The sequence below is a fragment of the Actinia tenebrosa genome, unplaced genomic scaffold, assembly GCF_029948245.1.
Source record: "Actinia tenebrosa isolate PJP-AT-01 unplaced genomic scaffold, QUT_ActTen_1.0 PGA_scaffold2__45_contigs__length_23673736, whole genome shotgun sequence".
NCBI classification, from domain to species: Eukaryota; Metazoa; Cnidaria; class Anthozoa; order Actiniaria; family Actiniidae; genus Actinia; species Actinia tenebrosa.
Genome location: NW_028292579.1, coordinates 12,711,167 through 12,725,431, shown reverse-complemented (window position 1 = coordinate 12,725,431; position 14,265 = coordinate 12,711,167). Strand labels below are relative to the sequence as shown.

The following is a 14,265-nucleotide window of genomic DNA, read 5'->3' as shown; positions in this document are numbered from 1 at the left end:
TCGAATCATAGCAATGCATGATATAATACTCGTATTCTGGTATCGTGGCCCGTCAAGTCCCTTAAATTTGCCGATGCGCACTCAACCTTGAGAAAATGTCTATTGTCATGAATGACAACCAAACGTCAAATTTTGGCCTAAAGCTACCGGCTACAATCCACACACTTTCAATCTTCCAGGAATCTGCTGTATCCCTCCGCTGAAAGCGGACACATGCCTAAATGCTTTTCTGCTTTGATTATAGTGCCTAATAATATTTAAATTAATGTCAAAAATGAATAAATACTTATTGTTCCCGCGAGTGAAATATTTTGATAACACAGTTCGACAAAGTCTAGGAAAAGTAATCAGTTTTTTCTCCTTTGAGCGAGACACGTAACAGCAAGGGTCCAAACATACCATGACAACAAGGACACTTTGTAATCGTAAACATTTGAGTGTAACATTTATTCTCTCTTTCATGGTTTATATAATGCGCAATATAATTTCCATTCTAACAACAACAGATTAACGAGCACTCGTGTCAGTTTCATAGTTTTGCTACGTGAGAGGTTTTATTATGAACCATGCCCACACCTAGAAAGATAATTGTAGTTCTTAAAATTGTTGCGATTTTCAGTCGCCAAAACGGGTTTATATTGGCGGCTAGGTACTTCCAACGCCTTCAATATAAAACAGTATTGGAATTCGTTTTGCTTCGCGATCCCCCTATCGTGAGGTAATTTTTTCCGAGAACAGATAAGGAAACCTCAGCTAGTTAAACTCATAAACTCATCTAATCTAAATCAAGTTAAGACATGCTGAAGATCTTGAGAGGCCTGTCAGTGAAGACCATCTAATTCACTCGCTGAACACATGACGATTAAGCAATAACACTAATGATAATGATTACGACGATCATAATAATGCCAACTCCAATGGACCAGTTGGCATACTTCCTGGCCATCATGCTGTAATAATTGGCATTCCCAATGTCATCACGGTTAATGGCATCACGTGCCTAAAACGTTAATGATTAGATAACATCAAAAATGGTTATCTATCAAGTGTAGTAAAAGACCTTAGTGCGAATATAATGCACAAATGTGTAATTAATGTTTTTTGCAGTACGGGCACTTGAATCATAAACACTTCGAGGTTTTTCGAAATTTCAATTTTCAAAGTTTTGAATCATCCAATAATCAGAAACCAGATTCATAACAACATTTTACCACGTGTGCTCTTGCGTTGTTGTTGTGTAGTAATATAAAAGTTTTTAAAAATCATAGTAAAAATGTCTAATATAAAGTGTATCAATTATTTTTGAATACGAGCTACCTGAATTGAACGATACGCCAATGAAAGATATTTGTGTTTTCAATTACAGTTTCTGTAAATCATTGAATGGCTTTTGAACTTTGTGCCCCAGTTTTGCATAACATCAGAATCTAAAAAAAAACATTCAAGAATTTCCGCCTGCTATGAATCGATGGCGCCTAAAAAAATCTTGATCCCTTAGTTTCTACGGAGAGCACTGAACATGAAAAATGCCAAAAAAAGCCTCTAAGTGTTTATGGTTCGAGTGCCGCACTATCATCATAACTCTCTAGTTGCAATGGCTCGCCAAGATCATACGAGGGTCTTTCAGCGCTAATGTTATCTAATAGAGGTGGTAATACTTTCATAATGCTAATGCTTTAGTCAATTATCTAGCGCAATACCTTCGTCAGCTCGGATTCTTTTGTCTTCCGAGGACGTGTCTCTTCCGAGGGCTTTACAAACCCGAATTTCCCTCATGCATAGAACATGAGGGAAACTTAGAAGACAAAGAAATCCCTTGTCTTTTACTAAATTTCCCTGTCGCATATATTAAGTGTAGGGAAATTTAGTAAAAGACAAAGGACTTCTTTTTCTTCTAAATTTCCCTCATGTTCTATGCATGAGGGGAATTTAGAAGACAATGTCTCGTCTCCCTCAGGGACAACTCAATGCCCCCACTACTGAATCGATTACAACGTATCCTACTTATCCTACGTTCTCAAAGCTGCGCATGCTCAGTCATAAGATAAATAGGATTGGATTATTTCGTATTTTGTATTTCCGCGCATGTGCAATGGCCATCGCTGTAGCACATGCTATAGAACACAACGATTTGCAAAACGATCTGCTGCTTTACGTTGAATCATTAAAAGTTATTCTTAACAAACATTTCCGTTTTCCTTCGCAACAACTGAGCGCTAGCGGAGTCTAGATTTGGTAAATAGGTAATTCCCTCCTTAATATTATTGCTAATGTCCACACAGGGTCTATATCCGTTGGTTGTGTCTGTGGTAGGGGAAGAGCAGTGTGTACTTGAATTGATTAGCTGAATGTGGTAAGTAGCAGAAAGTAATTTAAAAGTGAGGTTCAAAACTGAATAATTCGTTAAATGTATGCTCAGCAGTTCACGAACTGATTATAAATAAATACAAAAAAACATAACTTTACATAGTGTCAGATATACTCTTACATTATTAGCGTTGATGAGGGCAACGATTCCAAGAGGCCAGAAACAGCACAAACATGCAAACCATGCCAGTCCACAATGATCATAAGGATAAACTTGAGCCACAACTACTTGTGGAGCATTGGCTTGCTAAAAAAATATCAAAAAATTATAGTAATAACATTTATGATACAAAAACAAGGTGAAACACAATTGAAAATATTCATTGCCATAGGAGTAGTCTTTGAGTAGGACATAAGAAATCAGCAATAAAATTAGGGGGAACGGTGCTCGTTTGCTTATACTCAGTAGCTCCTCTAGTCATAAACCTGTCAAATATTTAATTTTCGAGCGAAAACAATAGATGTGGTTAGATGGGAAAGTGTTTCCTCTGGGCCCGGTTGTATTAAGCTTGAATCAGTGCAATCCGGCGCGGCATAAATCGTTATCCAGTGGATAAGTTGATGCTGTTATCCACAATAAGTTTATCCTCTGAATAAGATTTAGCTGCCGGATAGCGCTATCCACCCTTCGTACAACCGGGCCCTGGTGTATACTGAAAGTTTTTGCTAGGAACAAAGTAAAACTTTGAAGAAATGCAGAAGAAGACAAATAGTTATACGATATATACGATAGTTTATATCCACATATTTGAGCGCGAAGTGAACACACACAACTTGTTAGCGTTACCCCGAGAAAAAAAAAAAAAAAAAAAAATAGCGCCCCTCAACTGGCATCGTATAGTATACCTTATATGCTTTGGTGACTCGTTCTTTCAAAGTATCTTGATATTATCTATTTCAAATCCTTATAGTTAACTTTCGCTTCTTTTAGAAGTGCAATTGGAGCAATTTGAGCTGCTTTGACAAAATTGGGTTACTTTATGGAATCGGAAACCACTTATCTGGATTTGCTTTGACTTTGGTTGGACATGATGGGTATCTAGTTTTTAGTTCACGCTTTTAGAGCTTCGTCTCGGTGCAGAACCGATTCAAACGAGACAGACTGTGCTTTAGGGTTTTACTTTAAAAAAAGAAACTGACTTGGGACGCAAAAGCATCAAATTCTTAGTATTCACAATTGTGGACAACATTTTGGAATATTTGAAAACAGCGCACGAAAGCGCAGCACAAGCGCACTGCCTTAAAATTAATGTTCCTGTTAGCAAAAATCAAAATCAAAACTTGAAACTTCACTTACCACAATTGTCACGTTATTGCTAACAGATGAAGTCATGACAGGTTGAGGTGGTGGCTGATATGGTGTCTGATATGGATATGCAGGTTGGGCCGGTGGTGGATACCCTTGTGGTGGATAACCCGGCTGTCCTTGTGGTGCATAACCCTGTTGTCCTTGTGGTGGATAACCCTGCTGTCCTTGTGGTGCATAACCCTGCTGTCCTTGTGGTGCATAACCCTGCTGTCCTTGTGGTGCATAACCACCCGGTTGTGGTTGATATCCTTGCTGTGGTGGAGGATTTTGTGGATAACCCGGCTGCTCAGTATATGCAGGTGGAAGTTGAGCGGCTTGAGCTTTTTTCATGGAATAAATAATACAGGATAATAGTGAGATAAATTAAGTATATGCCATATTTTTACAGAGAGCATCTATTTTATCTTGATGGTTTTAATGAGTAAGAGTTAATTACCGAGAACGGAGGCCGACGTTCGAGGTAATTAACTATTTTATTTATCAATTTAGAAGGTTTTCTATCAAATGTTGCTCATTGTAAATGCGAGGTCTATATATAGTTATTAGAGAGTTTTAGATTGACTTTTTTTCTCCCAGCAAACGGCAAACGTGACCACGTTTTCATCGTTTTCCTGTATTTTACTTTACCTTTTACAAACCTTCTCACCAAAAACAAATATTCTTTTGTTTATCTGCTATTTGGACTTTTTTGCGATTCTTTTTAAGCTATTTAGAATAATTTTTAAATGGTCAACTGACGTTTCACGTTTGCCGTGAACGTAAATCTAAAACTCTCTATTTAACGGGTTAATAACTAACTATATATTGACCTCGCATTTATAATGAGGGTTAACAAAAATAATGCCTTGTGAAAACCGTGTCAGTTGAGAAATAACAGCATAATAGCTACCGGCCCCTGTCCTCATAGGAAGGCACGAAAGAGACATACTACTTTCGAGCATTTGGAAAAAAAGGTATACTACTAATTCATCATGATTTGTAGGGACACGTTTCTGCCTTGTGCACGTACGAGGTCATGATATACACCTATTTCAGAAATCGTTGTCGCACCAAAAGCCGCAAGCAACAAGCCAAGACCACAGAGAATGCCGGTACTTTTAGCTGTAATTAGTTTATTCATAGTGCATTTTCATTTATTGACTTCACAAATTGATCCAAGCAAGGCTGCTTGAGATGATAATTAGTGTAGAGCTATAGCAACTTACATGAACAATGAATAAATAAATTATATTTAAAAGTACCGACGTTCTCTGCGGGAGCCTTGGCTTGTTACTTGAGGCTCTTGGTGCGACAATGATCTTCGAAATAGGTGTATATATCGTATAAAGCCAGTAGTTTCATTCTTCTTATTAATGATCAATTTGAGATCGAGTTTTGAGATCAAATTGAAATCGAGTGTGCATTAACAATGCGAAATCGCAAGCATTACTGTAAGGATTGGCCAATCACAGTGCTTGTTACCATGCTCAATCTTTTTTTCAATTTTTGTTGGAAAACAACAAGCGAGATCTAGAAAACGAGGCTTTATTTAGAAGAATGCTTTCAAAGTAAACTTCTTAAGATTAAGACGCCTCAGTGCCAGTATAAATGCTTCAAAATATTCTAAAAACAACTTCTGTGGTGATGTAAGTCATGTTGACTATGAATGTGGCTAATATCCGTTTGGAATGCGCTACGCTTCATGCGGTGATATATGTGTGTGTACATGCATAAACATGTTGTGAAAAAAAATTCAAAAAATTATTGGCTGGCCAATTATTTAACTGATAGTTCCTCTTACCCTGTTTTTCTTCCATTGCTGAAATTAACTTTACAGCTTAATTCTAAAAAAAAATCAGCAGCGTTTAACATTTTCCGCATAAATACCATCAGCGAGACCTTTATAGTTACATTAATTTGGTTAAAGCCAACAGGCGATTAGCCTGCGTAGGGGCGCTTTAAAGAGGAGAGAGGATAGGGGGACTGGGAAGAGAGAATTAGAGGGGATTGGAGAGAGGGAGGAGGAGGGAGAGTAAGAGAGCACCCTCACAATTCTCCCTCTCATTTATATATTTCTATAAAGGCTTTGCACCATCACTTGATGGCAGTCATGACAGGAGGCAGGAACAATTGAATCTGGTCTAATCTGATTTACATGAGAAAGCTGTCATCCCGTGAAGGTGCACAGTCTCTGTTGAATACTTTTGACATTGCCTCTGTGTAGATTCGTTTAAAATCAATAATTGTCGGTTCAATTACTGCAATTGATAATTACACTGTGAACAGTCATTGGAATATGAAACTTGAAAACATTTAGGCTTTTAACGGCGAATTCGAAATATTATTTTTGATTCGTGTTTGCTGTCACAGTGGCATGGTTATTCACAATATTGTCCTCCTGCTCGCTCAAAAATCGATAGATTTTCATGGAACTTTGAGAGCCGGAGGAAAGATTGTTTTACTACAATTCCCAGTCACCTGCGCGACCAACTGGGACCTGAATCACAAATGAAAAATTAACTTTTGGTGGACATCAATCAAAGGGGTTTCTAATTAAAAATGTCTATAGATTCTGACTCAGAAATTCAAACACTTGAATGCAAAGCTATCAGTGATTAATTTACCTGATCTTGAAGACACTCCGATCATAGTCAATAGGCCGATCTTTGTTTACAGTTTTTTCCTCATTAGCATAAAAAATTCAAGCTACAAGCAAACCGACTCCAGAAATCGAAAGAGAATGTCTTATTTAATAACTACTGAAAATTTGAGAGTAATTTGTTCATTATTTTGTGAGTAAAAGTTTTTTGAAAACACTATACTATGAATTATAAAGAAATGTCAAAGAAAAGTTTTGCCACACGACCATACATTTGTTTGTAAATCATACCGCTTTCAATGAAAGGGGTTTCTAATTAAAAATGTCTATAAATTCCAACTCAGAAATTCAAACAGTTGACTACAAAGCTATCAGATGATCTTGAAGACACTCCGATCATAGTCAATAGGCCGATCTTTGTTTACGTTTTTTCCTTCAGCATTAAAACATTCTAATATTTTGGGAGTAAATTTTTTTTTGAAAACGGTATGATTTACAAAGAAATGTTTGGTCGTGCGGCAAGACTTGCCACACAACCATACATTTCTTTGTAATTTATAGTTTTGGTGGACGTCAATCAAAGGGGTTTCTAATTAAAAATGTCTATAGATTATTTATTTAATTAATTTACCTGATCTTGAAGACACGCGGTATGGCTTACAAAGAAATGTATGGTCGTGCGGCAAGAGTTGCCACACAACCATACATATTTTTCGTGTTTTTAAAAAAAACTTTTACTCCCAAAATAATGAACAAATTACTCTCAAATTATAATAAGACATTCTCTTTCGATTTCTGGAATCGGTTTGCTTGTAGCTTGAACTTTGTTATGCTAATGAGGAAAAAAACGTAAACAAAGATCGACCTATAGATCTTTCCCGATTGTTTTTTTCCAAAAACGAGTAGGGGAATGGGTCGAGTATTGCCTCGCAAGAGTTTCTGGGATTGTTACTGGGGACGTGTGTGTTTGTTTACAAAGATTAATAGCAGGATGGCAAGCATGTTTCAACTATTTTTTCACTGAATGAAGAGTATATTTCGGAGTAAAGTTACTGAAACCTATGGAGGAATGTATGTACTTGTTTTGTCTTATGTAGTTGGCTTCTTTTTAGGGCAGCAAAAACTACTGGAAAACTCGCTGACTTACGTTTAAGTTCAGCAACACTTCATTGTTTCTTCGATCGGAAACCATTTGAATTCATTTTCACTTTGAGTTTCTAAGATATTTTTTTCATTAAAAGAAGAATACCACATCGGAATTATCGGTCGCTGCAATTTTCTTTCTCAATTTTTCCGTTACATTGCCAACAATTTCAGCGTGTATCATGCCCCGCGACTTTAACGGCAACGATATCTCGCAACGCAAAAACTGTTGCAGAAAATCAAAAAGTTTGCACTTTTCTCTGCAGCATTTTCGGAATTACACGCCTAAAAATAGCGAAAACTAAAAAAATTGCAGCGTCTATCACCCATGTTTACTCACAATGCAATAATCCTATTCAGACTAGCCAATCAGGATTTAATACCGATTTTTACCCAGAAGTTTATTTCGAACCTCTTTGATTTGGTAGACATTGCAATTTTTCGCTGCACCAAAAATGTGAAATTTCTTTGCCAGCGCGAGAAAAAATTGCAGCGTGTATCGGCATGATTTCTAAGAATCTTCAAACTTCATGGCTAATAGATTATTTTGGGTAACTATCCATGCCTTAATTCAGCTATTCAAAGCAGTATTTTCTGTAGTCGAAGTTTTCTAAGGGATAAACTATTCATGTTAAAGAACTACGTGCCTGATCAATAGATATTATGACGGTTTTGGCCACCATTTTGACGAGTAGGCAAAAGACTAAAAGGCGCGGTTACCAAGTACCATACATTCTTTGTGAATTTTTATCGAGTGACGGCGAAAAAGTGTTAAAAACTATCAGTTCTTGCTTTTTCGAACAAAAATCAGCTCGAATCGATCAAAATATTGATCCCATGAGCTTGACTCTCCTGCTACGATTAAAACGTGTCCTTATCTTTGATTAATCGAGAGTATTTTTGCCAACAATAAAGAGAAAAAGCAAGAACTGATCAGGTACATAAATTTCTAAAACGCGTGCATTTTTTACCTTCGTTTGAGATCGATCGTATTTCAACTTCCAGCTCATTCGTAAATGAAAATTTTCTTTTTGAAAATATTTATCAATTTCGAGACATAGATTAAGGTATCATGGTACCCCAAAATTGCTCAAAAGTATCAATTTTTAAATTTTGCGATAAAATATATGATATTCTTCGATTTCCCCCCCCCAAAAATTTTGATAGTGATTTTTAATAGCGAGTAATAAAAAAATACGGTTTGTGTTAACAAAGGCGCTTCCGCTCAGTCAGAAACATTTTTGCGTTTTTCTCGGAAGTGATTTGGCGTTCAGTTACCCGTACATTTTGAGTCAGATGTCAAAGGGAATTTAACCGATTTAACTGAAATTTTGAGGAAGTCATCTTGGATATATAGTTCTTCTTCAAAAATTTGTCTCCGATTTTTTATTTTTTGCTTATTTCCAAAGTTATCGTGGATTTTGGCTCGGATACAGCTGATATATCAGCGTCATAACTTTATGAGCGCATAAAAAAGCGACGGGGCAACTAATCAAAAATCGGAGACACACTTTTGACAAGTGTTGTCTTGTGATCTCGGAAAGGTGATAAGCATTGGTTTCCGACTGTCATCGAACTCCGCGAAGATGCCACGGTGAAAATTTGAATAATTCGCTCTAACGTAAAAGGATAAATATATTTTACGAAAGGGAAAAAAGGAATAGTTTCTACATTTATTAAGCTTTCAGAAAATGTATACTTTGTTGAGGTTTCGATTAAAAGGTTTTGTGCTATTAAGAGTTGAATGCTGCACAATGGTCGCTAGGGGTACCCTGATACCTTAACCAGGGGAACTATGAAGACTCAAGCAATCCTGAGAGAAATTCTGAGCAAAGATTAGCCTGTCTTACCGTTTAAATGAAACTTTATTCAGCGACTTTTCTAGCCGAACTACAAAACGTAATTCGATCCTAAGCTGCGTGCGTGGAGACAAGCTGTCTAGATGAACTGCTGGACTGCTGGAATTAAGACTGGATATTTTTTCCGATTATTATAAAGTCATGTCATAAACGTTTTGCCCTAGATTTGGCTTTCATTGTACATTAGTAGCTCTGTCACTGTTTTTCGAAACTTTGCAACTTATTTCCACTTCTCCTTTGGATTTTTATTAGAGTCTCTGATTTATTCGTACTTAATTACAATTACAATGATATCATATATATATATAAGAAATCTGTGAATCAATTTTCCGTAAAATAGTGCTCAATACATCGATAGAAGTAGAGCAGAATATTTGTTTGAGAAGAAAAATTTTTCTTCTCAAACAAATATATATATATATATATATACACCGAATCGCTAAAACTTTGACACTTTAAAGATATATATACATATATGTGTAACCCCATTTTTTCTATTGTCATACCTGGATTTTCAAGGAAAGACAATAGGAAAAAGGGGATACATATATATGTATATATACACCGGATCGCTAAAACTTTGACAATTTAGCGATATATATACATATATATGTATCCCCTTTTTCCTATTGTCTTTCCTTGAAAATCCAGGTAAGACAATAGAAAAAAGGGGGATACACATATATGTATAAATATTGTTAAAGTGTCAAAGTTTTAGCGATTCGGTGTATATATAATTAACCCATTTACAGTACAGGCTTTTTAGGTATAGCAAAGCTAATCGAGCTAGAAAGCTATCTAGAGGAAATTGACAAACGTAAGGTCGCAAAATTAATAAATAACAAGAAGAGTAAACTTAATTAATACAATAAATAAAAAGGAAAAACAAGCAAACAAACAAAAAATGAAAATGAAAGCAAGCGAGTCGTATAAGTGCTTAATATAGAAGAAATTATATGTTTCTTAAATCGAGATCTAGAGAAGCTTTAACACCTACTTATCTAAGATTGAATTTGCCATAATTCGTTTTAACAGGTGGGGGATCATAATAATCATTTTTAATTATTATGATTGTGTATAGTTTTACACTCTTAAAAAAGTCATTAAAGACTGATGGAAGATTGTAATTAAAATAATGATACATAAATAAAGAATTATGAAGTGAAATAAGATCCAAACATTTAGTGATACTAAGTTGTTTAAATAGAGGACTAGTATGAGCATCAAAGTGTGAAAAAATGATAATTCTTACTACCCATTCCTGGAGAGTAACAAGTGGATTTAAATTAGATACATAGGTATTACCCCAGAGAATTAAACCATAAGTAAAATAAGCATAAATTAAAGAATAATACAATTGTACAAGTATTTTAGGTGTAACAAATTTACGAATTTTAAATAAAGTGCCTATACTTCTTTTAACTTTCCCTGCTATATAATGGATGCAAGGGCGGATCCAGGGGGAGGGTCGGGGGGGGGGGGGGGGGGGGGGGGGGGGGTCGCGACCCTCCTGTCATTCCTGAGCTCAAATGGGCTTCTTGTGGTAAAAATGCGACTGGGATTCCTTTGCCCACAAAATTTACCCCTGAGACCCCCCTTCAAAAAAACCCTGGATCCGCCCTTGGGATGTGATGTTTCCAATTTAGATTGGAGTCTAAATAGAAACCCAAGTACTTCACTGTTTTTACTTCCTTAATACTTTTACCATTTATGTGTAAATTAATATGAAAGTTTAGGGTTTTTTTGCCGAGGATGAAAAACGACAAAGTTTGTTTTATCAATATTAAGTGACAGCCTATTACAACACAACCAATTACTAATGTCTTTTAACTTATCATTAATTAGTAACCCGGTCTACCCTGCCACCAGGGCCTTGTTTAAAAACTTGAATAAGTATCTAAAACTCATAAGTCGAATGGTTTCAGATCGCTTTGAAGTATTGACCTTAAACGTAATAATTCATTCCCCCAACTCGTTTTTGAAAAGGCTAATATACCGATAGCTTTGCAAGTCAAGCGTTTGAAATTCGCGCGCTACTCCACTGCGCGTATTCACGTGAGTATTCACTCCAGTCCTGATGCAGAAACCAACAGAAACGATTGAAACGAAAAAAACCCTTTTGATCGACGTCCACCAAAACTCATTTTTTTCGTTTGTGATGAAGGTCTCGTTGGTCCTCTGTGGCTAGTGGGAATCGCAGCAGCCAAACCATGCAACTAGTCTTTGTCGAATTTATACTGAGATGCGAACAGGTTTTGAATCAAAGTTAAGTTTTATAATGTTTTGGTTTTCAAAGCCAGCACTTTTCGCTACTAATAGGTCATATTCGCTACTAATAACTTATATTCTAGTAGTAGCTCATCCAATCAGAACGCAGCATTGATAAAATACCACTAGTTGGTTTTGACTAAAATATCCGTTATTGTCTGGGTGGAATAACAGAAAATCCAACAATAGTTAACCCGTCAGACCAGATATCTGTTTTGGCAAGTATTGAACTTATTCCCGACCTTAGTCCTAATGACTTAGTTTACAGAAAATTAATATGCAAATGAGCAGTTTTCAAGAAACTGACGCAGTAACAAATTGATAATCTAATTTTAAGAGTAGTTTTGAGATCTAACAGTTACAAAATAACTGAAAGTGTTATTCTACCACTGAGTGCCACTGAGTGCCACTGAGTGCCACTGAGTGCCACTGAGCTTGTGTTCAAAGGTAGCTAGTTTTTATTTTTCTTTCGACGGCCAAAGCGGAAAAACATGTTTTGGTAGTTTGGTATATCGTATCAATTATTACCGTGTTGGCGGCATCGAAGATCGAAAATGTATTTCGAAGTTTCGTTTCGGTTATTCTTACGACTCTTTCCATATGTACAGTCTTAGCAGAAATCATATTTTATCATTTTTCAGTAGTGTTTACATTTGTTCCCTGTCGACTGCGTTTCAGTGTCAGTTCACAAATATTAAATGACCAAGAAACAAATCTTCTTTATAAAGACCTCACAGGCAAATTGAACTCATAAAACGTTTGATAAAGTTTCTTAAAACTAAACATAACAGATCTTTCCCGTCCAATCCAGTTATTTTCGCAGTCACATTTTAGTGATTTATTACATAAATTATCGGCGCTTTTTGTTTCCATCCCGCATGTCAATGGTTTAGTGTTTTCGACTATTCCAATAATGTAAAACAGTCAGTTTTAAACAGTTGAAACTTATTTAAAAGGTCTTTAACAATTAGCCGTAACAATTCAAAAAGCATAACTTTACCTTGTTGAACAGGTTTGAGATCTTTTACGCTGAAACTCTTGAAAATCCAGACGCCTTTCTTCTAAGAAAACAATTCGAAGCGAAGCGAATCGAAGCAGGAGGTGACTCGTAGACTCGAGTCTCTAACATATGGTAATGAGCCGTTTGACTGACGTCACTAAGTTTTAATATGCTTCCCATCTTGAATTACACAAGACCGCATGTGACGACTACCAAAGCCGAGAAGGGACTTCAGAGATAAAAGTCTCAGAGATAAAAGTTTCAGAGATAAGACTTATTATGCAATGACATCAAGTCTTTGATTCGTCTCCTTTAGATCGATTCGTATGCATTGCGCACTCCGTTTTAGTCCCTATGTTTTGGTAAGTAAAAGTCATTCAATGAATAGACGACTTGCACTAAGAGGTCACGTGATCAAATCGGCCATTGTGGCTGGCATTTTACAGAATTTTAGCTATGCGAGAATGTAAAAAAAGATGGCGGATTCTGGTTGTTTTTTTGGTGACAAAAGGTAAGTTAGCGCACTAAATAACTATAAAAATCCCCTTTTCTTGCAAGAAATATATTCTTAGTAGATATCTAAAGTAGATTTCTGCTATAAACTAGCCAAGAAGAGAAAACAAAAGGTATTTTTTGCGATAGGATGTGAAAACCTATGAAGTGTTTAGTCTTGTTTCGCCGGCTTCATGACCTATCCATGTAACATCCTTTATATACAGTCAATTCAAAAAACGTTGTCTTCGACCGGCTCAAGCCTACGCGACTGGACCGAAAGAAATATGGGTAAAAATCACTGAAGCGGTTTAAATATTCGTTCTGAATAAATTGTTCCCGCTAGTAATAAGATAATAATGGCAAGAAACAATCCATCAAATGCATGTCTTTGGGTTTGGGAAAGAAAAACAAGGTAGTTATGATTCAGTTCACAATTTCGAAAATATGAAGGCATTAAAAAAACGTCTCCTTCAACACTTCCCGCTCGCCTACGAACGTTCGTGCTGTAAACAAGGCATAACTAGTCGGATAAAATTATGGAGTCAACTCGGCTTTAGTGATTACTACCCATAGTTCCTTTCGGTCCAGTCGCGTAGGCTTGAGTTGCTCGACGACAACATTTTTTGAATTGACTATATACTTTAGGCCTAAATGCAGACCACCCGGGCTCTTTTTTTTTTATTTTTTTATTTTTTTATTATTTTTATCTAGTTGAGAGCCTATGAAACTTATGCTGAGGACCGGTCATTATTAATTTTTTTTCCCCTCCCCCCCTTCATAGAGAACTCAATTGATCCCCCCTCCCCTCCTAATAAAAATTCAAATGACAAGTGTCTAACAAAAAAGGCTACGAGTATCTATTCCACAATTTTTTGATCCCCCCCCTTTTTAGTGCACAAAAATGTTTTCCCCCCCCCCCCCTTTTCCACCAGCCCCCCCCCCCCCCTCCCTGCAAATAATGACCAGGTCCCTAAACCCAAAAAACCCATTACAGGTAACCCAAGCAATGAAAACATAAAAAGTTTTTATATTTTTGAAATCGAAGTATTTTTCCTAATATATTTGCTGCTGAAATTTTCCATATTCCCGGGTACAAAATAATTTGTTTGCTTGTTTCTTGAGTATAAAAGTATAATTAGATAAAATCTATCATTTTGATGACGTATCTGGACGAGAAATAGAGGATATTACATGGGCGCGCGGAGATACGAATTTTATCTTCGAGTGTTCAATTGATATCTCACGA

The 14,265-nt window shown here is 36.3% G+C and overlaps 1 protein-coding gene across 1 annotated transcript; it reads right to left on the bottom strand.

Moving 5' to 3' along the window:
• Nucleotides 1–416: 416 nt before the first annotated feature.
• On the bottom strand, nucleotides 417–12,643 carry LOC116302498 (uncharacterized). Its single transcript, XM_031711802.1, has 5 exons — nucleotides 12,525–12,643; nucleotides 5,457–5,499; nucleotides 3,665–3,996; nucleotides 2,489–2,614; nucleotides 417–1,000 (listed from the first exon to the last, which is right to left on the bottom strand). Exons 2-5 carry the CDS (start codon nucleotides 5,470–5,472, stop codon nucleotides 863–865), a joined length of 612 nt encoding a protein of 203 aa, XP_031567662.1. The 5' UTR covers nucleotides 5,473–5,499; nucleotides 12,525–12,643; the 3' UTR covers nucleotides 417–862.
• Nucleotides 12,644–14,265: the final 1,622 nt, after the last annotated feature.

Excerpts from the sequence above, each read along its gene's own strand:
- LOC116302498 (XM_031711802.1), bottom strand. Across the intron at positions 2,615-3,664 it reads GCAATAACGTGACAATTGTG|CAAGCCAATGCTCCACAAGT; the intron begins GTAAGTGAAGTT and ends ATATTTTTTTAG. Across the intron at positions 1,001-2,488 it reads CCCTCATCAACGCTAATAAT|GCACGTGATGCCATTAACCG; the intron begins GTAAGAGTATAT and ends TTAACGTTTTAG.